The sequence below is a fragment of the Bos indicus genome, chromosome 18 (genome assembly GCF_029378745.1).
Source record: "Bos indicus isolate NIAB-ARS_2022 breed Sahiwal x Tharparkar chromosome 18, NIAB-ARS_B.indTharparkar_mat_pri_1.0, whole genome shotgun sequence".
In the NCBI taxonomy this organism is placed as follows: Eukaryota; Metazoa; Chordata; class Mammalia; order Artiodactyla; family Bovidae; genus Bos; species Bos indicus.
The window spans coordinates 44,389,841-44,415,063 of NC_091777.1; the positions used below are offsets into that span (position 1 = coordinate 44,389,841).

General features: G+C 59.4%; 1 protein-coding gene across 2 annotated transcripts in view; it reads right to left on the minus strand.

Moving 5' to 3' along the window:
• Positions 1 to 3,110: 3,110 nt before the first annotated feature.
• PEPD (peptidase D) overlaps positions 3,111 to 25,223 on the minus strand; it is a 119,254-nt gene continuing 97,141 nt past the window's right edge. For both annotated transcript variants that reach the window (XM_070770917.1, XM_019978985.2), the window contains 4 exons: positions 15,445 to 15,593; positions 7,434 to 7,618; positions 4,074 to 4,265; positions 3,111 to 3,637 (listed from right to left, as the gene is read on the minus strand). In XM_070770917.1, the coding sequence (XP_070627018.1) occupies positions 3,500 to 3,637; positions 4,074 to 4,265; positions 7,434 to 7,618; positions 15,445 to 15,593 (664 nt within the window). In that variant the 3' untranslated portion in view covers positions 3,111 to 3,499. The remainder of the gene's footprint in view (positions 3,638 to 4,073; positions 4,266 to 7,433; positions 7,619 to 15,444; positions 15,594 to 25,223) is intronic.

Sequence of the window (25,223 nt, forward strand, 5' to 3'; positions counted from 1 at the left end):
GGGGATCTTCCTGACCCAAGGCTCAAACCCATGTCTCTTGGATCTCCTGCATTGGCAGGCAGGAGTTTTTACTGTTCAGCAACCACGTCTAGGCTTCCCTTAATGACGGGAACACAGTTGTCTCTGAATTTAGAGTGCCTCTTCTGTTACGTTCTCTGTCACCTAATGTAAGAGTATATACCAGAACAGAGGGAGCAGAAACACGCATGCTGCTTGGACACCCAGTGTCTCAGAGTGCAGCCTCCACCTTCAGGGTACGAAATCAGTTCTTGGGCTTTGAGGTCGATGGGACATCAAAGTCAAGCCTCTCCCCTCACAGTACAGTGTATAGTACATGCACTGTCTTCATCTGAGTGTCTGTAAAAAGGAGTTCATAAATACAAGCCTGAGAAAAGCTGATCTGAGTGTTTCAAGGGAAGACACCATCTAGATCCTTGTCTTCTATGATCCTTCAGTTATTTTCATGTCTTGGGAAATAGATTTCTACTTACTGCATCTTAATGAAAACTGTAGTGCAGTAATGATTTCTGTGGGTAGTACGTCCCATTTCATTTTTATGAATTAGTTGTAAGTTAGCATCCAACAACTTGTCAGGAAATTCTGTATCAAGATGGTTGTGAGGGTGCCAGCCCTATTTCAATAAAAGCACTTTAGACCTACTGCTCAGTGGCTGTCTGGGAGTGAAGAGCGCATGTGCCTTTTACACGTTCTAGGAAGAACAGCAACCCTGAATACCCTTTTACTGCAAAGTCCCCGCTCCTCCCAGCACTCCAGACTTGAAGGGTATGCAGGGGTGTCCAGAGAACAGGGCTTGGAAGAGAATGGAGTTGTTAGGCGTCACACATCACACTTGTTGGCAGCCCATTTACCCAAGACTTGCTTCCTGGGAAGCAGCTATTGGACCAGATGCCTTTGTACATCGCCACCTTTCAGCTCTGCCTCCTGAGTCTCCGGACTTCCCCGGCCTCACCTCCCCTGCCCCACCTTCTGCAGGAGACATCACCCTCTCTGGCCTGGCTTTGGTCTCCCCGGAATCTTCCACACTTTCCAGATCTTCGTGGTTCCCCAGTACACTCGGTGAAACCCAGCCTCCCTGGGATGTGGGTCTGCTCCTGCTGCCTTTACCACCACCCTGCCCCAACTCTCCTGCATCATCGCATCACTTTGCTTTGACGACAGGGCTTTTCTCAGCACTCTACCCCAGGGCCGGCCGCCTTAGCACAGCTCTGCAGTGGCTTCATCCCTCTTACTTCTCACTTCCTACCCTTCTTCTATCTGAGGCCCCTGGCTTTCTAGGCAAAGTCAATCTTGTTCTACTTTCCTTCTTGGCACTTTTCAGCATTTGAGACAATCTATTTGTGCATGTTTAAGGAGAAGTCTCTGAGACTCCAGGCTCTGAGAGCTGAGGTCTTGTTTTTATGCCAACATTGGTGTATAGGAGATACTCATTTCTTGAATGAATACCTAGACTTTTCCTGGATTTTGGAAAGGCTTTTTGGCACTGTATGGCTTTGTGGAACAGTCTCTAATGAATTTCTGAAGCTGTACAAATTTCTGCAAAACCTGGAGACTTAGGACTTGAACGCAGCCTCTGAAACGTGGGGCGAAGTAGGTGACTACTGTGTTCCTGAGTCCTACTGCAAAGAATGCCCTTTGACTCGCCCACCTGGGTCCAAGGTCCATTTCTGTCCCCATTGTCCCTCTGGGACGAAGAGCAGTTAGTTACTGAGATTTCTCCTTGAACTTTTTTATTGACTTGCTTGATAATCAGAGCAAACGTTATGTGAAATGGGCAGGTTTGGTATTAAAACATCTAAAGGGGAGGAAGGAGAAAGATGTATTTTTCAGTTAACACAACTAAAATGTCCACTTAAGAGTTCCAACCTAATTTTAACTGGTTTTATCCTGGGGGTGGGGGGAACTTGAAACCCTGTGCTTAGAATGTGGCTTGCAGGTACAGCTGGGGGTGAGAACGATTTGGCAAACTCAAACTGACCCTCAGAAAGACAGCCATTACTCAAAATGCTCAATATCATGAATAATCATAATCTGCTTGTCAGCAGGAAACCTTAAAAACTGGATGTTACAAATCTTATAACTTATAAAAATAGTGATTTGAAACGAATACTGCTTTATTTTAATGAGGCCACATCACAAGCACTTTCTTATTATTGGCATAGAAGGAATCAGTTTGTACTCCTCTCTTCAATAACTTAAAAACAGTCTCTGGCTTGGGCTATGGTTTCCCCCATCCTGTCAAGGTTTCATCTGTGACATCTGTCCTTCTCACCTGCCCTTCATCTTGGCTCAGAAACTCCCAGATGCGCAGAGACAAGCCTGGGATGGTGTGCAGGATTCTAGAAGCTGGCTGCAGAGTGGGGGTGGGTCTGGGGGACCGTGGGAAGGCTGGGCAAGCAGAGGAAGGCCAGGTGTCTGGCCACTGGCAGGGACTGAGCCAGATGGCCCGGGTGGCTCCAGTGCCTCAAAGTGGAGCTCAGCCAGTGGGCTTCCACTCATGGGAGACAAATGGACTCGGCAAACGTGGAAGGAACGAGAGAGCTCACCTTTGCCATGGTGCTGCCTGACACGGTAGTGTCTCAAACAGATGCTGGCTTTACTAGCATACCTCACATGAAAAGGAGACCAAGGACAAGGAGTCTACAAGTCTCAGGTTCTCAGGTAACTGTGCTTTAAGTGCTACACAGTTCTGGCCACTTCGGGAATCCAGCTTTGAGGCAGTGCATGTGTGCGTGTTCAGTCACGACTGTGACCCCATGGGCTGTATTCCACCGGGCTCCTCTGTCCATGGGATTTTCCAGCAAGAATACCAGAGTGGGTTGCCGTTCCCTTCTCTGGAGGATCTTCCCAACCCCGGGGTTGGACCCGCATCTGCGTCCCCTGCATTGGCAGGTGGATTCTTTACCACTATGCCACCCATATCAAAAAGGCTTCTTACGCTACGGTCCTCCTTTGCACCTGTGCAGAGGCAAGACAACCCCATCTACACATTCGGGCCCCCAGAGGGCTCTGCAGGGTCACTTCCCAGGTCTAAGCGTGTATTCATCTGCAAAGGGAAAAAAGAATGGGGGGGGCGGGTATGGGCACAAAGGTCCATTTTAGGAAATCTTTTATTGCAAATTCCATTCTGTGTATTGATTTTGAGAGAAAACATCCTGAGCAGAATACAAATGACAGCAAAATACACATTTAGTTGCTAGTAAAGAGAACCGGATTATTGAAAATAATGCGATAATTAAAAATTAGCATTCAAAAAGCCACTGACATTCAAGCAAAGTAAAGACATTTAGATGAAGGGTGTGATCCCACAGAAGAGTAGTAAGAAAGTTTCTCCAGGGAAACAGCATATTGGGTATGATCAAAGGTTGATGATGTCACGTGTGATTTCTGAGCACCACTGGGGCTGATCAGCAGGCCTCCCTTCACGAGGCAACTTGCCAGGCTGGGGCCCAGCCCCCTACCCCGGGGCACACCCGTGGCTCTACTTGGGGCCAGAGAAGGGAGCAAAGGCCTTGTCCTGGCCCGCCATGCACGCTTCTACCTCCTCCACCGTGCGGGGCACGCAGGTCAGCAGCTCCATGCCAGTGTCAGTCACCACAACGTCCTCCTCAATCCGGACCTGGTCAGAAGGATGGACACTCGTTATCTCTGAGCTGCTCTGGCGCGCTTGGTTTGAGCATCACGCCCGACAGCTCCAGGCTGAGTGGGAAGAGCCCTTTCTGTGGAGTGGGCAGCATGGCCCAGGATGGGGTGCTGGCCTCAAGGCCGCTGTGGGCAGCTGCTGGGCAGAAGGAGCCTCCCACAGGACATATGCTCCTCCACCCGCCTACCCTGGCTTGCCCCCTGCTAGATGGGTGGCAGTCCCTGGAGCGGGCAGGGGTTTTGTAGGAATCTGTGTCACTTGTGTTGAGGGCCGGTGACAGACCATGAGAAAGGGTGGGCCAGGTGTCTCTCAAGTGAGGAGAGTCAAGATTGTGCCTCCTGTCCTGGAGGACAAAGAGGTGACAGGTGTCGGGGGAAGGGAAGGGGGCGTTCTGGGAGCAATCAGCACTCACCCCACCAAAACCACGGAAGCGCTGCAGGACCTCGCGGTTAAAGAAGCAGGAGCGGGTCGGGTCGGCCAGGGCCTCGTCCAGGAGGTGGTCGATGAAGTAGATGCCCGGCTCCACGGTGAGCACCATGCGCGGCTCCAGGTGCCGGGCCGTGCGCAGGCGCTGCAGGCCGGGCTCATCAATCCGATCCACGCCCTGGGTAGGTGGGTGGGGGGCGGGGGGAGGGGAGAGGGCAGTGAGCGGGGACCCAGGAGGGTGCAGCCCCAGGCCAGGGCCACCACCTCAGCGGGAGACAGATGGAAACGGGCGAGCGTGCAGGACACCCGCCCCTGTCCGTGCAGGCATCTACACGTGGGGCCTGGCTCTGGCCCCTTGGGTCCCCCTGGAGCCACAGGAGGCTCTGTGACCTTGGGGGTCTCCAGCCCAGACTCGGACTTGCTGGGCCGTCCACGGTCCTTCAGATAAAGCCCTCTGCTCTCTGCACGCTCCCCCAGATTTCTCGTGTTCCTGCTCCTTGTCACCCCTAGAACTGTGCCCCACGGACACTTGTGCACACACCCAAGGCATGCTGCCCCTGCTGACCCAGGGGGCTGGCTGAGGGTCCGGCTGCCCCACCCAGGCCCTCTCCCCGCCAGGGGAGCAGTTGAAGCCAAACCTGTGAAGCCAAAAAAGCTCTTAGGAGGCTGCAGGGCCTCCCAGGCTGCAGCTTTCTTCCAGGCAGCTGGTTTCCAGGCAGAGTGGAAACCAGCCCTGAAGTGCTGGGCCTGGCTCCCTACAAGCCGAGGCCCAGGTTTTCCGCGTGGCTTTCCAGGAAGAGGGACAGGTGCTGTCAGCAGGACACCGGCCCTGGCTCGTGTGTACACAGATGCACTCAGCCCGTGTGCATGGCCTGGGGGTGTGGGCCGCGAGGAGCACACGGGGCAGCTCCACACCACGCCCATGTGCTGGGCCTCCGCTGGGCCGTGGGACTGGCTCTCAGCTCTCCCCCAGCGCTCACAGGGGCGTGGCCAACGGGGCAGGTGGCAGCTAGGACACTTGCAGAAATCTCCCTGCCTTCCCCAAGTCCTGGAAGCAAGCGGGCAGTAGGCATGATTTCTGGTCGGCCTCTGAGCTTGCCCTGCCCCGCTCGTGGCTCTACGCTGGAAGCCCAGCTGCTGGAGATGGAACTGTCATTTCTGACTGTTTGGGGGCCAAGAACATCAGACTTCAATTAGTGGTTCATGTAAGGTAACCAGAAACGGGCTGGCTCAGCCTCCATCCATGGCTGGGCACAGCAGGGAAGGCTGTGACCGTGATTCCACGAGGGCGGGGACAGCGGGGCACTGTGTGCACGGCCACCCTGACCAGGTGTGAGCCAGGCTGGGATGGAGGTGATGAGGGGACACCAAGGCCCTGTGACCCCTGGGCACAGTCGCCCGTCTGGTGCAGTACCTGACCCCACAGTACTATGTGCCTGGAGGGTCTGGGCAGGAGGGCAGGGGGCGCAGGAGGGCACAGTCTGGGATGAGGGTCCCTGTGCTCAGGCGAGAGGCGCTGGGGGTTGGGTAGCAGGCGCCTATCTCCTGCTATCTGAAGCCTGCGTCTGCCCCCTGGGCAGCCCCTCTCCTCCCTTCCCTTCATGCTGCCCCCAAGAGCCAACCCTTTCTTTCCAAGGCTGTCAAAGTCAGGGGCCTGGAGGAGGCAGAGAGCTGACGAGGTCTCACCTCCCTGATCTCCTTGGTGGCTGTGGAACTGCGCCAAGGGTGAGGGGTTTGCTCAAACTTGTACAGACGGCCTTCTCTCCAGATTTCAGGACCACTGGTCAGACTGGAGGTGAGGGGTGAATGGAAGGGATCGCAGAACACTTGCTCCCAGGAGTCTGCCCTATAGGCCTCACCAAGGACAGCCAGATCAGGGCTGGGAGGATGGAGGCGGGGCTGAGTTGGGAGAAGACCCCATGAAGGGGAGAGGCCAAGCCCCTCAGGCCTGGGGACTTCAGCCTTGTTGGGAGTGGGAGGACCCTGCCCACGCCGGGTCCACGCCGGCTTCCGCTTGGGCTCAGGGCTTGACGGGGCCTCCACTGCACTGGGCTCCAGGCAGAGGAGACCCAGATGTGTCTGTAGGCCTGAAATAAAACAAATGACTTTTATAGGAAAAGCCATATTTTTTCCACAATGTTTATCTGTCAGAAGAATAGACTCCGTGAGCACAAAGGACCGCTTACTGGAAAAGATGAAAACAGTTTGCTGCCAATTTTCTCTGGTGAAAAAAAGCGCTTTGGCGACTAATGAATAACGAACCTTAGTTAACAATGTCTGGAAGGCTCTGCTCTTGGCTCCCTGCGCACAGTGTGATGGACAGAAATTAGGAAATTAAAACTGATTTTGTTTCTCCAAATTTAACTGTTTACACTTGAGGAAAAAATAATTGAATAATAATGCTTCTCTTGAGCAATTTCTCCCCCCCAAAAAATCGTTCTTAGAGCTTTCAAAATACCCTGCAGCTAAGGGGCCAAGCCATCTTGGCTAACTGGCTGGTGGGCCCCAGGGCGTGCACCGATTGCATAATCCACCCCACTGTGCTTCAGGCACCCGGCCAGACAGCAGGGCCAGCTCACCCCCACCCAGAGGCCTGTGGAGGCTGCAGCCACCTGCCCAGCAGAGCCTCCTGAAGCCTCAAGCTTTGTCTGGGTGGTCCTTTCGAGGCTTGGTCAGTAGGAGGGGGAGGGGAAAGCCTGGCCTGGAGATGCCCACACAAGCCTCCCTGTCCCGCCGAGCATGCCTCCTGGAGACGAGGAGGCCATGGGGGCCCTGTTGGCCCAGGCATCTAGGGGGACAGAAGCTGTACCAGGAGAGGGTGGGGCAGGACTTGCAAGGGGCGCTGGGCTCAGCTCGTCTCAGGATGGACTGGCCACCAGCCTGAGGAGCCTCATCACACCTGATGAATGAAGCCAGAGGCAGGACATGACGGGTGCACTGCCAGCCCATCACTGAGACCCAGCTTCGGGGCTCCCATGGCCCTCTGGGGACCCCGTGCACTGCACACTTTCAAGGCAGGTGCTGCCCCCAGCGTGCGGCCCCAGGCCCTGTGCAGAGCACACCCATTGCCCGCCAGGTTCTGTGGAGGTGGCCACCAGGGGAGACGCCCTCATGTAAGGACCAGGGCCCTTGGGTGTGGGGGGGATCGGGGCAGTGACCTGGGTCAGGATCAACCCCTGAGTGAAGGGGGAGGAGGGGCAGCAGGCCTTGCCAAGAGCCCAGTCCTTCTCATCCTGCCTGTCCCCCTACACTGCGGCAATGTCCCGGAGCCCCACCCCACCCTGGGAGGGCCAGGCCCAGCTTCAGCCCACAGGCAGGCCGCTGGGGCCGACGCGCCCACACTGACCTCAGGGTAGCCTCCCACGTCGTGCACGTCGAGGCCCAGCAGGTGGCCGAGCCCGTGAGGCATGAACACGGCTCCCAGGTGGACCTGGACCATGGCGTCCACGCTGCCGGTCAGGAGGCCGATGCGGGTCAGCTCCTCCAAGTGGATGCGGTCGGCCAGGCGGTGCATGTCGGGCCACCAGACACCTGGGGCTCAGAAGGAGGCTGCAATAAGCTGTGGCCTCTGGCAGCTTGGCCAGAGCTTCCCAGGGCAAGGTTGCGGGGGACACAGGGAGCCCTTGCACTGGCTGAGGCCAGGGAGCCTGAGGCGAGGGGCAAGACCGATGTGGCCCAGGCTGCCCCCCGGCAGGGCTCTCTTAGCACAGCTCTGGACTTGAGACCCCTCCTCTCTCTCCACTGTGCCCTAGGGGCTAGGCTCCTCTCACCCACGGTCACCCGCAGGGGCCCAGCTCCCGTGGTGTCTGCTCCCAGGGCCAGGCTGCTGCTGCTGCTAAGTTGCTTCAGTCGTGTCCGACTCTGTGCGACCCCAGAGGCAGCAGCCCACCAGGCTCCGCCGTCCCTGGGAGCCCAGTAAAATCTTTGGCATCAGGAGGAGAAAAGCACGTGCCCCCAAGAGCTGATGCGGGGCAGCCTCGGTGAGCCCCAGACGGAGGCTCAGGTGGGGGTGGGGGAGGGGCGTCCTTGCACACCCCCACATGGGGGGCTGAATCATCCTTGGAGCTGCTGTGGGGAGCAAAGGTTTCTGGGGTGAAGGTGCAGCTGCCACAGCCTCACCGGCAAACCGGCAGGGGTCTGTGGCCCTGTGGCTACCAGCACCAGGTGAGCATCTCTGTGGTTGCCCAGATGTCCAAACTCTGGGCTCTAATCAAACTCATCCCGGCCCCATGTTTCTGGGGCAAAGGTCACCATGGAGAGCGTCCCCAGGCACCGAGTTCTGAGGACTGCAGGCTCTTCGGAGCCGCCTGGCCCCCAGGGAGGCCCTGAAGGGCTGGAGCCTCAGGCCCTCAGGAAGCAGCCTCCAGGAGCCTCACTGTCACTGGGGCGCGGCCGCCTTGCCCACTGGGCCTCCACAGAGCAACGGCACCGGGTGCTCAAACTGAGCACAAGAACCTAGGCTGGCAATGCTCCCTGCCCCACCTTACGAGGGTGGAGCTGGGGGCAGGCCATGTGCCAGCCAAGGCCAGCGGCCCTGGGACGAACAAAGCCAGGAGGACAGGGTGGGACCTGCACCCAGAGAGGGTGGCCAGGGCTGGGCCCTGTGGCCCCTCCATGTGGGGCGTTACCCTGGCTCCCAAGGGGCTGCTCAGCCATGCCCCGATGATCTCGGCTCCAAGAGGGGAGCACTAGGATTCCACACCCCAAGGGGCCTTGCTGGACTGCACTGGTGAGGGGTTGGCCACCAGGATCTGAGCCTCTGGGGCTGACAGGGAGCAGATGATGGGCCCAAGGGGTAGAGGGAGATGAGACACAGGCCCTCCCTTTTCAGACACTTGCTGGGCACCAGTCCCCCAGGTGTCCCCCTACCCTGCCAGAGACGGTGGGCCCATGTTTGGGGTCTCGAGCTGGCTAGAGGCCTGGGGCTGATCCAACCTCCTGAACCCCCAGGACCCAGGGTCTGAGCTGGTGGTGCTGCACCCCGATCACCAGGCAGTGGCTAGTCCCCGGCACAAGACACAGGGAGGCCAAGGGTGGAGGAAGCCCAGTCTTGTCCAGATACACAGCCTCCTTAGAGTCCAGCCCTGTTCTATCTGCCCCGGCCCATGAAGTGGGTGTGGCATCCTGAGGTCTGGAGTCCAGACCAGGTTACGACCACGTCGCCATGGGTGGCTGGGTCTGCACTCCTTGGGGTGGAGCCAGCGTGGGGAGCTTTTCTCTGATGGTTTGGCATCCTGAAATAGAGACCTGGATAACCAGGTCCCAGCTAGGCCGCTCACATGCTGTGTGGCCTAGGCAGGCCTTCACCTCCGGGAGCCTCAGACGCTTCCTTTGTCAAAAAGCCACGACACTGGCTGCAGAAGCTGGCTGTAGAGGCTCTGGCATCTACTCGGGACCGGCTCACTAAGCTCCCAAAACTGCCACTATTCACCCATCACTTGTGGCCAGTCAGACCGTAGGTTCGACCCTTTATGATCATTGCGTCCCTAGGGCAGAAGCCAAGCCTTCCCAGCCTCGGCCACCGCTCTTTTCCTAAGATCGACTCACCCACCTTGCCCTCCTCGGGCCAGGGACCCCTGCTTTAGAAGCACACTGAGGTCCTTGCACGGCAGACCCTTTCCAGAGCCGGCTGGCCTGTGACCCTCCTGCTCGAGGTCTCAGCGTACACATCAGCCCCTCCTGGAGTGACCTCCCCCATCACAATCACTCTGCTGTCCCAGCCAATCTGCACCTTGTTCCGGGCACAGTATGCTCACTTGCTTCTAGGGTCTCTCCACCAGGAGGGCGGCTGCCTCTCCAGGGCACACCACAGCCTGGCAGAGCGGGTGCTGGTCCAGGGGTGGGCGTGCAGCACGCTCTTTCCTAAGGCCCGCCCCTGCCCAGGGCCTAAGAGTAAGCCCCCAAGTAACCCTGCGAACTCCGCTCCCATCACTCGGCCTGGCCCCCGGGACCCGGGAAGGGCCGATGCCCCAGGGCGGCTCCATCTCTCTTGGGCAGGGCCTTTTCGGGTCGCCAAGTGAGAGGCCCGGGAAGCAGGCTGACTTCAAACCTGGCTACCTTCCACAGCGCAGGGCTGCGGTCTCGGCTGGGCCCAGGCAGCGGGGGGAATCAGGTATAAATCAAGCTCCGCGCTGGCAGCTCGGCTCCCCTCCTGTCCTCGCGGCCCCTCGTGGGGGCCGGACGTGCAGGCCCCGGCGGTCCCCGCGGCGCCTCTAGTCTTCCTCGCCTGCGCGCCCTTGGGGAAGGCCGTGCACACGGCTCTCTTGGCCGGGAGTGGGAGTTTCTGCCTGTGTGTGGTTAGGGTTGTGACAGTGATTAAACCTCCAGCAACTTGGCCCCAGTGTCTGGCCCGGATGGTGGTTACGACACCCACGGCCAGGGCAGGGGCCCCTGAAATGAGTGGAGGTTACTGTCCTTGGGCTAGGCTGCAGGGGTGGGCATAGGCCAGAGGGTCTCCCTGCCCGCCTAAGGCCCCAACGCCCCAGCTCCTTGGCCTCTGCAGCCCGTGGGCACCTCTGAGCCCACAGGCCTGGCCAGGAGGATTGGGGTTCCCCCGAGCCTACTCACACTAGGGATACTGCACAGGGATCACACTGCAGAGACCGGGTCATCTGCCCTGCCTGCCCTCCCACCACCAGCAAGCACCGAATCTCATCCTCTCTTCCCAAAACCTCTCCTGACCCCGACGCCTCCATGGGCCCCCACCTCTCCTGGACCCCTGCCGGTCTCCTCCCCACTCCTCACCCCCGCTGCCTCCTGTACACGGCTGGGACACCAGGCCATCTCTTTGGAGCACGGGTCAGACCAGGCCAGTTCCCACCCCGAGAACTGAGCCCCAAGCTCCTTGGCCTGGCTTCCCTCTCCAGCTTCACCCCCACCCACTCCTGAGGTGCCCCTGTGCCTTCCACCTGCCGTTCTCTCGGCTGGGACACCTCATCTTCCCAGTCTCACTCCCCTGCCTCCCGTGGACCTCTGTGTCGAGGCTTTCTCCAGGAAGCCCTCCCCGATTGCCTCTTCCTCTGCTGCCCGAGCTAGGCACGGAATGGTCTCTGAAACCTGAGAAGGCGGGGCCAATGCCCTGCTCCAAGTCTGACAACCACATGGCCTGACCGGGAGCCCCAGCCTCCCTGTGGCTCTCTCGCAGCCAGTGCTATGACTTGATGGACCCAGGATTCACGTGTGCCCCCAACCCCACTCCTCTGTGCACTCAGGCCCAGGGTAGCAAGGCAGCATCTGCATTTTGCATTGTACCACCTGCCTTTTGGGTCAGAGGGACCTGAGTCCTGGTGCCTAGGCCCCACTACGTATCCCAAGCAGCCTCAAGTCACCGACTGGTCTTTGTGCCCACCTGGCCCCATCGGACCACACCTTCCCCTGATGGGCCGGGAGCCTGCTGGGCGTGCTGCCTGGCCTGGCTCCTGGGAGCCTCAGCAGCATCCATCATGGCTTTGAGGCCTCCTGCCCAGAGTGTGACAGCCCTGGGGGCTCTGAGGCCCGGAGCCGAGCCGGGAAGGCAGCGGAGAGCCCCTTGAGCTACATCCTCACAGCCCATCCAGACAAAGAGCTCACTTCATCCGAAGACAATGGCCCTCGGGGGATGACCGCGCGCCAGGCCCTGGGGGTGCAGGAGGGAAGGCTCAGGGCCGGGGTCCCAGGGCAGGCCCCGTGGGCTGCAGGGAAGCATCTGGCAGGCCACACTGGCGCGGGGCGGAGGGCTTCCAGCCCACCCCGCCACACAGCGCTGCCTGCTGCCAAGACCTCGTGGGACCCACTCACCCTGCAGAAGGGCAGGGGCAGCACGCGCCTGGGCAGCCAGCGCCACGATGCTGAGTTAAGCATGACCGCCCCACGCGGTCCCCGTGTGGTCCCCCACCCCAAACCCTGGCAGAGAGGCCAGGGAGGGCGGGAACTCACCCACTGCCCTTTGGCCAGCAGAGGGGCCTCTCTCAGGCCAGAGGGGGACACAGGGCCTTCACCAAGCACAGTCCTGGCTGTGCTGGTTTCTGCCCTAGGGCGCCCCTGGTCTGCACGGCATGCTGTCCCACCATCTCTGCCTGCTGGGCCTCTGTGTCCTGCACCATCTCTAAGGCGAGGCCTCAGGGGAGTCCAGACACTGCAGCCCCTGCCCCCACCAGGGAGGGAGGCAAAGCTGGCAAAGGGACCCTGACCAGAGTCTGCAGAATGAACAGCCTTGCCCTGTCCGGCGGCCAGCTCAGACACTGGCTCTGGTCCCCGCCGTGCCCACAGCACCTCCTCCTCTCATGGGGGCTGGGTGTCCCATCAGCAAGCCCATGGGAGCCCGTGGAACAGGTGGCCGGCCCAGGATGGGCGCCTGCCCTGATGTGGAAGCTTTGGAGAGATTTGCTTGCATGGGCCAGAAGCCGGCACGTGGCCGCTGCATCCACCCCCCACCTCACCACGGGGCTGGTGAGGGTGGTGTTTCCCCCAGGTGCCACCACTGCCTGGCTGGCTCTGCTGCTCTCTCGTGCAGCCTCTGAGCGAGCTCAGCCCTCCTTCCCAGGCTGCGTCTGAGTGGCAGGGTGGGACACTCCCCCCACCGCCGCTGACCCCTGGCCTGCCTCCCTCAGTCCCGGAGCTGTACCCTGGGACCCCTGTGTGCCTAAGCACTGGCCCCTGCCTCTCCTCTGGGCATCTTGCTGTGACCCTGGCTGTCTCCATTCACTCATCCCTGGAAGGCGCAGGAAGCAGTCACACAGTCTCTGAGGGTGTTTGTCTTGGCCCAGGAGCCAAGCCCACAAACCAGGGGCATTTCCGCTAGGACCGGGCACGGGGCTGACCTGGCCACGGCCTTTGTGCTACTATGGGGAGGTGACCTACCCCACTCTGAGGGCAGCTCTGTGAGCACAGGACCCCTGGCCTGCCAGGCCTTCCTGGCATGCCCCCCAGGGAACAGTGTGTCACAGTCTTGAACTGTGGGGTGGGGGGCTCGCTGGGGGCTCTGCTCCATCCCCCCTGCCACAGGAACCTCGAGGCCCCCAGTGCAGGCCAGGCCTGTGCCCTGCTGTGTGCCGGGGGAGGCCTGCCTCACAGTCCCCAGGGACCATCTCGGCTGAGTCTGGCCTGGCGGGGCCTGAAGCCTTGTAACCGCCCCCAAAGTCACATGGCCAGGCAGTCCCATAGGACCCTGGTGCTGGGACCATGCACCAGACCCTTTTCAGTGCAATCCCCACAGGCCCTGGGGATTGGCCTGTGGACTTGGCCACTTTCTGAGCAGAAGTGGGGTGGCTTTGTTGGTCGACTGAGTCGGCCAGGACACCAGCTGGGGAGGTGCCACATAGATCCTGCCCAGGACCCAGCAGGTTTGCCTGTGGGTGGGTGGTGTCTCCCCCGCCCTGTCCCAGCACAAGGATGGGTCTAAGCAGGGCCAGGAGTGTGAAGCCTGGAGCTCCTAGGTAAGCAAAGAGCCCCAGGAGAGACACTGTCCTTCCAAATCCCGACCTGCTCAACATCCCGCCAACCTTGCCCACAACCACTGCCATGCCTCAGCCTCACTGCCTGCCCCAGTCTCCAGTGTGGAGTGTAGCAGCAGCCTTCCACCCTCTGTAGCACAGCCTGGAGCCAGGCTCGGGTCCATGCAGGTCCCTTTATGCTCCTGGAGGGATCTGCCATGGGCTGTGGGCGCACCAGGGTCTTGGGGCCGTGCACCTCCATGCACTCTCACCAGCCCAAACCTTTTGCAGCAAGTAAAACGCTTATCACTTAAACAACCAATGTTCAAAGCTGAACAGAACCTTCTACTCCTTCTCTCCCTGGGGTAATGCAAGGATATCAGGGGAGGAGGAGATGGTGCCCCTTACTCGGGGTGATGGCTCCACACAGGTGGAGTTTTACAGGTAACAGGTGCCATGTACCGGGGTTTAAAGGTCAGAAAGTATAAAAGGCTCCCGGTGAGCACCCTTCCTCCCCGCCGTGCCCCACCCAGTCTGTCTGTCTGGCTCCCTTCCTGCCCCTCCCCCCCGTGGATTTACAAGCACTTGTGAATCCATGTTCTCACTCCCCTCGCCCTCTTCTTTATCACCTTTTGTGAATTCCCCACCTTCTGCACTCCTCTGTCCTTATGCAACAGTCCGCCCTGGAAGTGTCCATACTAACCCCTACCTAGAGAGAACTGCTGCTTTTTAAACAGCGCAAGATGCTGTTTTCTTCTGCAGCTGCTATACCAGGCCAGTCCTGCGGATGCGGTCACCTGTCCCGAGCTGAGCTTTCAGGTTTCCTTCCTTGTCTCCTTTTTCGGGTGTATCTGAGTTCCTCATCTTTGGACTCATCTGATCACCAGGCTTTGTTCCCGCCGGACAAGTGAGAGTGCGGGCCCGTCACCCCTCCCTGGCTCCCCAGCACTGGACGGGGGCATCCGGAAAGCCCCGCTCACAGTTTGCCTCCTCTGAAGGCGGCAGCCGCTGACAAACCCTCACAAGCAGCACCCGGCCAGCAACAACTGGAAACGGGGCGGCAGGGGTTCCAGGCTGAGCTGTCAGATTCTGGGCCCTCAAGGGCCACACTCGGGGGCCTTTACAGTTTAGGGGCTCAGGATCTTTCCTTCTTTTTCCCTTTGTAAATACAGTAAATTTCCTACATACGAATGACTTCAGTTCTGACAACGTGTTCGTGAAGTCCGACCAAGTTAGCTTAGGTACCTGACTTTTATAGACAATGCCAGACACGTGAACTGATCTGAGTGGCTGGACATGTGCACGCACACTGGCATCTCTGAGAGCTCACGACTTGAAGGTTCGTGTGTTGGGGACTGACTGTAAAAGTTCCATGGAGAAATACAAATCTGACCCCCACAGTCCCCCTGATTCCACTATGAACTCAGAGTCCAGCCTTCAAGGCCTGTCAGGCCAGGTCCTCAGATGGCCCCACAGCCTCTGCTCATCATTCCCCACACACCGGAGAGAGACTCAGCTCCTGCCCACCCAGTCGCAGCCCCAAGTGAGGGTGCTCCACGCCCAACCATAGGCGAGTGTCCACACTGCCAAGCTCTCGCTGGAGCAGCTGCTGCTGTGCGACAGGGCAGAGGACATGCTGACATCCCAGCGGCCAGTGTGGACAGGGAGATGTGCAGGAGGAGAAGGTCGGAGGGGACAGGGGGTGGCCTCGGGCTGAGCTCCCCGACCCCCCTCAGCCCTGTCTCTGCTTAGTGGCCAGCCCCCTTTCCCAGGAGTGGCGCTGGGGGCCTGCTAGCATCTGGAGCCTTACTGGCTGAGCGTGAGAGGTGGGGACAGAGTCAGGTCACTGCAAAGCGCCGGCCCTTCTTCTCAGAGGTGCCCCGCCCCCTGGCCACTGGCATCCCCAAGCCAGGTGGTCCTCCCCCCAGGCCCCGCCCCTGCCCTCACCTGGCTTCATGGCGCTCATGACGGCCCGGCAGCTCCGCAGCACCGCCTCGTAGATGGCCTTCTGGTCTGGGGTGAACTTGCCGTTGGCGGGGAAGGAGCACGTGATGTCAGAAGCGAAACAGTAATATTCACCGCCCATGTCGAACACGCTGCCAGGAGAGTGGGCATGAGGCCGGTGGGACACCCGGGGGCACCCGCGCCCTCTCAGCCACGCTTCCGTCCTGCCCAGCACCTAAGGCCGCTGAACCAGAGACTTCTTGCAACACGGCCTGTGCAGACAGCAGTGTGGGGCCCTCCTATCCTGCTGTCTCCTCACGGTGCGCAAGCAGTAAAGGACCCAGGGGCACCCCGGAAGGCTCCCGCTCCAGAGCAGGAAGGTTGGGGGGAACGTGGCTGCCCACACACCACACCCTCACGGCCCCCGCTGGCCAGGCCCCTGGATGCCTGGCTGTGTGGACGCCCTGAGGGAGGTGTGGAGGTATCCCCAGGCCCCACCTGCCACCTGGCCTCCACACAGGCACTCTGACAGCGCCACCTCCCCTCAGGGGCCACCCTGCACCCAGCATGGGCACAGCCGCAGCAACAGGGCAATGCTCATGGGAGCTGGATGGGACCTCAGGACAGATGCACCTGCCTAACAGAAGATGTGGGCTGAGGCGCAGCGCCCAGCTCTCATAGCCCCAAAGGCCCCAGTGAAAACCCAGCCAACAGCCCTGCTCTAGTTCTGAGGTCCCCTTGGTCCAAGGAGCATGGTCCTCTCCTTGCTGGGTGGTGGTGAGAGGCAGTGTGCTCTGCCAGGGCCTGGCCAGCAAGTCCCCAACTTGGGGGCTGCCTGGCCCCCAGCATCCCTGGGTCACAGAGCAGAGACCAGGAGGCACAGAGGCGGGCGTGGAGAGTGTGGGAGGAAGGGAGAAGCGGGAGCCGGGAGCCCCTGCCAGCAGAGGCAGGGCGGCACTGGGACAGACAGCAGGCTGCTGAGTCAGGAGGCCGGGCCTCTGGGCTGCCCTCTGGACACCCCGTGACAGGGCCCCGAGCCGTGGGCCTGGGCCGGAGTGCGGGGAGCCGGGCTCCCACACCCTCGCCGCCTGGCCCTACTGTCAAGGGCAGGTGAGAATCCTGCCTCACACACCCTCCACACGGAGATAAGACAAAATGAGGGAGGCGTTGCTGGGTCCAAGCTTGGCTCTCACCAGGGCACCCACAGACAGTAGTGGGGTGCCCAGAATGAGCAGCCTCCCTGTCCTGTCCCCTCACCAGCAGGACACTGAACAGCAGGCCCAGGGCTGGACCATAATGGGGTCAGGGTCAACTCATGATGCTGATGGTGACAAAACAGACTGGGGGACAACAGTTCAGCCTCAGGCCCAGGCCCCTGCAGTACCTTCGGAACTAGGGACCAGGAGTCGGGAGGGGCGGAGGTGGGTGGCGCTGCCCTCTCTGTGCCTGGCTCCGCCCCATGGGGGGCAGTCTGCAGCCACTGTGGAAAATTGGAGCCCCGAGGCAGAGCCCCACCTGCCATGCAAAGAGCCTCTCAAACCCCAATGCTGGGCTTCCCTGATAGCTCAGTGGAGAAGAGTCTTCCTGCCATCGCAGGAGACACGGGTTCGATCCCTGGTCTGGGAAGATCCCACATGCCTCGGAGCAGCTAAGCCCATGCGCCACGACTATTGAGTCTGTGCTCTAGAATCCAGGAGTCGCAATTGCTTAAGTCTGTATGCCCTAGAGCCCATGCTCTGAAACAAGAGAAGCCACTGCAATGAGAAGTCCTTGGACAGCACCTAGAGAGTAGACCCCGCTTGTCACAACTCGAGAAAAGCCCTCAAAGCAATGAAGATCCAGCACAGCCAAAAATAAAGAAATAAAATTATTTTCCTGAAACCCTCAAATTTCAATGGTAAACACGACGGCTCAACCTGCATTCCAGGAGCTGCCTGCGTGCCTGTCTCAGGGGACCTCCACCCCGAGCAACTGGCCCTACAGGTGGAGCCGGGGGTCGGCCACGCGGCCTGATGGCAGCAATAGGGAATCCACAGAAACAGGATTGTTTCTAAAGGAAAATCATGAATGCTCAGGATCTCAAGACGCTCTGCTGAAAGTCAAAGTCCCCAGTTGGGCACTTTTTAATCTCCTGTCTTTTTCCGACTGCAAAACACCATAAACAGTGTCAACAGATAACAACTCAGGTGATTCTCAGGTGGTGGTGGGGAGAGCCCACCAGGACGGCAGAGGGACTTCAGATTGGGTCAAGGTCAGAGACTCTGGGGGACCCACCCTGGGGTGGGCCAATGTGTGTGTGTGGGACTTGGGGCTCACTAGAGGAGACCCGCCCAGCCCGGGTGTGGGAGCCAAGGATCCAAGGGCGAGAGGCCCCAGCAGACACGCCTAGCATCTGCTCCCCAGGGCACTCTGCTGCACCAGGGGGTTGGGGTGACAGCTGTCTGCAGGTTTACTCGTGCCCTGGGGCACATTCCCCCTCCCACCAGCTGGCCAGGAGGGCGGAGCACATCAGAACCTTAAACTGCAGGGAAACCGAGGCTCTGAACACTGGCCTGGCAAAGGCACGAGTTGGGGCCAGCAGCTGGGAGCCCGGAGATGGGCTCTCCTGTGCTCGCTCCGGCACTCGGCCTCAAGGGCCTCAGGGTTGTCCCACTTTCACCGTGTGGCTGCCACCACTGCTGCGGGTTTGCGTCCTCCGCGGCCGGCGCGCAGGCAGGCCTGGGAGTGGAACCGCGTGGGGCCATGGCCCCACTTCACCCGGGGAGCAGAGCATTCTTACTTGGGGTCCTTGGAGGCAACAAAGGAAAATGGTCTGTGGTTTGTTGATTCAGAAGGACCAGGAATGGCCTGAGCAGATGGGAGAGAGCCAGGGGCGTGGGGACACAGATTCCTGGGGGCCACCACATCAGAAAGAGACCTGCAGCAGCACCCCCCAGGCAGAAAGAGCTATGAGGCTGTGCAGGACTCAAAGGAAAACAGAAATTAAACTATTTCAATAGCCAGGAAGCCCACAAGAGCACACCAAATGCTGGAGTCATCCGGAGCAGTGAAAACAGGCCCCTTCCCCGGGGCAGGCATGACTCCTGACCAAGTTCTCAAAAACAAAAACACGGCAGGCGGGGGTGAGCACCCCAGCCAGTCTGGCTTTATTGTTCAGCTTCTAGAAACCTTCGGCTGGATTTTTTTGTTTTAAAATCATCCACTTTCTGGAGAAGGAAGTGTACACCCAGCCAGCCAGCTCCATCCTGCCCAGCGATGCTCGGGCACGGGGCTGACGTCTATTTTTGCACTCTCAGTTCCCCATCTTTCTCTGCCTTTTTTTTGTTTTTAAATCTCCCTCGGAGAGTTCCTACATGTATTAGTTATTCAGATTTCAAGTCATTCTGGAATCCAGGGATGAAAACCATCGCTTTTATAAATCATCTCCCCCAGCTCCTCTGTGTCCACTCCGTCCGTCCTCTGAACGCAGGCTGATGACGGAGAATTCGCTCATACTTTGGCTCAACAGAGAACATGAGGAGCCCTCCTCCCATCTGCCTGGGGACACCCACCGGGGACCCTACCATCTCTGGCCGAGTGAACGCGTGTGATAATCTAAGCCATCTGGGGAGGTATTACACATCTCCAAGCAATATGCTGGTGGCTCATTCCTCACATGTGTTCATCTGGTTCTATTACTGGCTTGGAGGAGAGGTTCTGTCTTCCGTTGGCTCCTCCCGGGCAACTTCAGGCCCGGGCTACCTGCCACCATCAGCCCACCCAGGCCCTCCTCAGGTCCCCTCCATCCCCTCCGCCCCACCGCCCCACCGCAGGCAGAAGACCTACGAGCTGGTTCCGCCTCTGATATGAGGCCTGGGAAGAGTTTTGGTGGGGGGACTCTGTGGTCTTTACGGCAAGGTCACTGTGTACACAGGCTGCAGCTCTGGTTTACTCCCCAGGGCTGTGGCCTCGCTCTCGGCTACCTCTCACCCAGACAGGCACAGTGCACACATGCCCACGCATGTGCACTCACTTGTACATCTATTCACCGCAGCACACCATTTCAGACCCCGACGTGCACCCGCCCCAGTCGGCGTTCTGGACCAGGCTGGGGGATTTCTGAGCTGCAGGAATCTCCTGCTTCCCCTCCAGACCTCAGCCTGAGACAGAGAGGAAGGTGAACTGGTGACTTTCCCACTGGTGGTGGCCACACAAGGCCCACAGGTCACCCACTGGCTCCCAGCCAGACCCTCCGTGCGGTGCCGAGCCCTGGGATGAAGGCCTCCACTTGGAGCTCTGGGACTGACTCCCCAGGCCGACCTCTTCCCACTGCCTTCTGGGCATCCCTGCTCTCCATCCCAGCCACGGGACAGCTGCTCCTGTGGGGCCCAGGTAGACAGGAAGTCATCCAGGCAACCAGCCCCAGGAGCCCAGAGCCAAGAGTCGGCACGTGCTGCGGGCCTCCCGGTGTCTGGATGGAACTGCTGTCACCTTTCTGCGGAGGATGTGGGGAGATGCAGAGCCCAGTGTGGGCCACGACCCCAGGAAGAATGCGGTCCCCGGCCCCGTGTGTGGGTGGGACCCTGGGGCTTGCTGCCGAGTGGCCTCCCCGGGGCTGGGGGAGGCAGTGAGTCGGTGTCACGCGCACAGCACATGCTTCGTTCCACTTTTCGGTAAGCAGTGTCCCATGGTGTCTGCGAGCACCCCGGCTGACCGGACTGGGGCTTCCACACTGTGGGTTGTGACGTCAACCATGTGGGATGCGGAGGCAGCAGCAGAAACAGACAGCACGGGGCGGATCCCATGGTGAGGGCGCTTGGTTACTGCCTGGGTGTATCTGCTTGTGTGGTACTGGGTTAGAATGCAAAGGCTGCTTCAACCCAGATGGCAGGCTGAAGGCCACGGCCACGGGTCTGGACAGATGGCTCACCAGGGCCTATGCCCTTCTGAGAGTGTTCTCTTGCCCCCAGGACTGGGGCATGTCCCAAAGACTATCAACTCCTCAGGATGGGGCTGGCTGGTGACTGTATAGCCCACCAGGCTCCTCTGTCCATGGGATTCTCCAGGCAAGAATACTGGAGTGGGTTGCCATTTCCTTCTCCAGAAGTGTCCTCTAAGAAGACAGCAAAGTCGGGGGAGTGGTGCCCTGGGCTGGGCTTGGAGGGAACACTTTTTCTCTAAAGCTGACCAAGGCTTCAGGCACCAAGACAAGGGAGGACTTGGGGACCCCTCATTGCGGCCCCTCTGCTAGCTGGGGAGGAGACCCAGGCATGACTTGTCTGCCCCCAGGAAGCAGCACACAGATGCCAGACACATATCAGACCAAGGGGTCCCCAGGAACAGGCAGAATTGTTCCCACTCCTGCCAGAGGAGCCCCAGAAATGCCAAGGGGACTGTTTGGGCCCCAAGTGAGCAGCAGGCACCCCAAAGCCTGTGTGTGTGTGGGGGGGGGTGGATGTCCGTGATGGAGATGCAGGTTGTAGCCCCAGGCTTGGTGTGATGGAGGGGCAGGTGGTGGGGGGAGTTCCCCAAGCAGTTTAAACTGATGTCTAGTCCACATCAAACCTGTGGAATGATCAGGGGACTAACTGGAGAGCAGGGCAGACAACCCACTCCAGTGTTCTTGCCTGGAGAATCCCACCGACAGAGGGGCCTGGTGGGCTATACAGTCCATGGGGTCACAAAGAGTCAGACACATTTGAAGCAACTTAGCATGCTGAGTCGGAGAAAGCAATGGCAACCCACTCCGGTACTCTTGCCTGGAGAATCCCAGGGACGCAGGAGCCTGGTAGGCTAGTCCATGGGGTCGCTAACAGTCGGACACGACTGAGCGACTTCACTTTCACTTTTCACTTTCATGCATTGAAGAAGGAAATGGCAACCCACTCCAGTGTTCTTGCCTGGAGAATCCCAGGGACAGAGGAGCCTGGTGGGCTCCCGTCTATGGGGTTGCACAAAGTTGGACACGACTGAAGCGACTTAGCAGCAGCAGCAGCATGCTGAGTGGCTGCTGAGTGGGGCTGGGACACGCCTCTCCCCAACTAACCAGGATGGCCTCCGGCTCCCAGGCCCCAGAACACAGAACACACACAGCCAGCAGAGATGAGCCTGGCCGGCTGGCATGTCCTAAAACAACGCTGCCCTCTTCTGGCCAGTGCTGGGAGGTCCGGCTTGCCATCCACCAGCCACATCCTGCCTGCAGCTGGGCAACCCAGGCCTGAGCATGCTTCGACTGGGGCATCTAGAAGGTTCTGAGGGCGGCCACTGGGCTCCCTACCCCAGGAACCAACACCCTGCCTCCTAATCAAATGGTAGGAGGAGGCAGTGGCAGGTGAGGAGGGGGTGTCTCAGCTGTTTTTCAAATCAGAGCCCAGTAGAGGCAGACCCTGGACCCTCCCCACCTCTGCCCCCTGAGGTGTGCCTGCTGCGCCAAGGGGGAGGCAGGGAGTCTAGCACAAGATAGGGTCCAAGTCTGAGTACATGGCTTCCTTGGGGACAGTGGCACTCCCTGGCCCGTGCGCAGGGCACTAGCCCTGGGTGCCTCCACCCGCCATGGAGACTCTGGGAGGGAAAGCCCAGGTGGGTTCTGGGAGGACGGGGCAGTGCTTGAGGGCTCAGATGATGATGACCTCGGCCACAGCCAAGGACGATTGAGCACGGTGAGGACGATGACCTCACTGCCACAGGCTCGGGGCTGATCTGGTGGGGAGGGGTCTTCCGGGGCGCCCACCCAGGAAGGCTTCTGATGGCTTCAGACACGGTCCCGTGTGAGCTTGGGAAGGGTGTTCATCAGAAGTGCACCACACTTCTGGGACCGTGTTTTAGAAGGTCTGCTTGCTTTTGCCTTAAAATAAAAACAAAGCAACTAAAGGCTTAGGAGGGCAGCGACTTGGTGATGGGGTTCATGGTGAGCCCTGAGGGCCACAGCAGGAAAAGGGCTCTCAGAGGCGACAGATAAGCCCCGGGTAGCCCCACAGGAGGCTGTGCGCCTCTGAACCAGCCAAGAGGGAGGCCCGTGGGGACCCGAGGCCGCATCAAAGTCCAGTCGTTGCTCCCCCCACACCTTCGGATCCATGCAGAGCAAGCCTGGCATCATCCAGCTGAGATAAACGGGGGTGGGTGGGGCTGGTGTGGTGTCGGGAGTGGTCCTCAAAATCCCCTTCTCAGCTCTTGGGTGATGCGTCTGACATGGAGTAAGAACCAGCGCATCTAACATACAGGCCCCGATTTCCTGGCCCAGCTCCCAGGCAGCACCTGGCATCGGAAGGACAGAGGAGTGGAATGCGGCCCTGGCCAGCTACATGCCCCACACGGCACACGCCTTTAGGACAGTTTAGGGGCTGAAAACACAGAGCAGGCAACCACGTGACCCGAGAGTTGTGTGAATAAACCGGCCCATCTTGTGCTCCGCTGGGGCCTCTTGCCTCCAGTCTCTGTCTGGAAGCACTGCTGGGAGGCGGGCCTCGGGGCACAGGCACGCTGCTGGCTCTAGGAATTCTGGTGTGTAGCAGCAATCCCACCAAGGCCTCCTGTACAGGCTCCATGCTCACCCTTATGATCAGTGAGTCCTCCCGGAGCTGGGTGCTCTCACCCACAAAGACAGATGGAGAAACTGAGGCTCAGAGGGGTGATCACTCAGCTGGGGGGAAGGGAGCAGGCATTTGAACCAGGGACCTTCTGTGCTCATCGCCACACATCTGGGGCTGGAGGGAGAGGGATGCCCTTTGGCATCCACTCCCCACCTTCTCCAGCAGAGTCTGACTGCCTTGGATCAGCTCCTGGTCCCCAAACAGCCCATTCCTAAATGTTAAATACCTCTGGGGCATTTTCGCCTGACATCAAGGAACTGAGACCCACAGCGTACCACATGACGGGCACCTGGAGAACAGTCACGGCTGAGAGAGACACTCAGGTTCAGGAAAAATTCTACACCAGGCTCATATTTTGGTTTCATACCTTACGATGAAGTGCTGTGACTTTTATGTTGGGATAACAGAGTGATTTATTATTTACCGAACACAGTAGGCGCTCGGCAGATCAATTTCAATAAAACAATGGATTATAAATGCCGCCAGCAATCTGGCAGTAGCAGTAATCAACAAAACATGTTGTTCTAAATGCTGCATAATAAATTGACTATAATAAACTCATAATTATTCTACTGGCTACATTTCAAAGTTAGCACTAGAAAAATAAAATCGCCCATTTGGGCTTGGCATTAACATCTGTGGGATTCTCTGGTTCACTCCTGACTCTCAAGTGGCAGGCGACTCGGGTGCCACACGCTGCCCAGAAGGGTCGGGGACACAGCGTCTGGACGCATGGAGGCCTGATGCACGGTGCCCCTAGTCAGCCAGGCCCCAGTGCGCCAGGCACCCCCAGAACACAGCTGGAACAAGCCTCTCATGGGTGAGGACTCTCTTGGGACAGATAGAGAGAGGAGAAGCAACCACTTCCTCTGGGCTATGTGAACTCACAGAGAAGACAGACTCGGAGCCACACGGCCCTGGCGCAGGACCCTCCGCAGGGACAGCTGTGGCTGCTTGTGTGACCGGGGCTCTGCCTGCCAGGGGGCTGGGTTCCCACGTCCTGGCTTAGCCAGGAACATGCCGCAGAGTCAAAAGCATTAGGACACATTCTAGGAGGCGTGAGTCCCTGAAGACACCAGCTGGTCTCCCTTTGGGGCCACCAGTGACCCAGGGGGCATGCCCCCCGCACCCGCTCCCCCTGTTTCCTTAGTCTCCAGCTGAGTCAAGTTGGAGGCAGCTGACCCCTCCCCAAATCCCTCTGGCTTTGCACCTGGACGCTCCTTGTGTCTCAGTGGCTCCGCTACACGTGGTGGGGGGAGGGGGAGACACCCACTTCCTGGGATCAGAGTGAGAGGATCTACATCATGAGTGGCACCTCGTGTCAGGCAGGGCCAGAACCCCATCCAGGCTGCTGCACGCCCTTGACCCCCACCAGGAAGGGCTTTAGACTCTCTGGGGGTGGAGAGAGCAGTGAGCAGGGTTGCCGTGACCTTTGTGAGCACGCTGGTGTCCCCCTCTGCGTGCTCCTGTCGCTCCGTCTGTGGGCTCAGGCCCTGGGAGCGTGTGTCCACCAGCACCTGTGGTCCTGACACGTCCCCGCCACTGCCCCGTGCGGGCCAAGTGCTGCATGCCATCTCCACCGACAGACAGTAGACTGAGGCTCAGAGAGGGAACCCGGAGGCTTTGCTTCCTCCCAGAAGCCTGAGGGGGGCTCCCGCCAACAGGGTCCTGAGCCAGAACATCCCACCCAGCTACTGACCCCAGGCGAGTGGACACCGCAGCCAGTGGCGCTGGGGCGCCCTGGGGCAGGGGGCACCCTGGGCTTGGGTGGGTTTCTGAGAACACTGGGCAGTGACAGCTCAGAATGGGCTGTTTCTTGGCTCACATCCCCTGATGGCTGTGGGCGAGGCCCCCATGTGCAGGTCCCCCAACTCCCAGCCTGAGGCCGGGTCCTGGCCGGTGTGCAGGCATGACCAGAATACCAGAGTGGGGCCAAGGCCTTGCGGGGTGGCACGTGCGAACCGAGGCGGATGAGGTGCTGGTGGGAAGTGGTGGAGAGGGGCTCAGCTGCCTTAGGAGCAAGAGGGAAAGGACCAAAGGACCAGACAGGGCAACGTGCCACCTGATGCGAAGAACTGCCTCACTGGAAAAGACCCTGATGCTGTGAAAGATGGAAGGCGGGAGGAGAAGGGGACGAGAGAGGATCAGATGGCTGGATGGCATCACCAACTCAATGGACTTGAGTTTGAGTAAACTCCTGGAGTTGGTGATGGA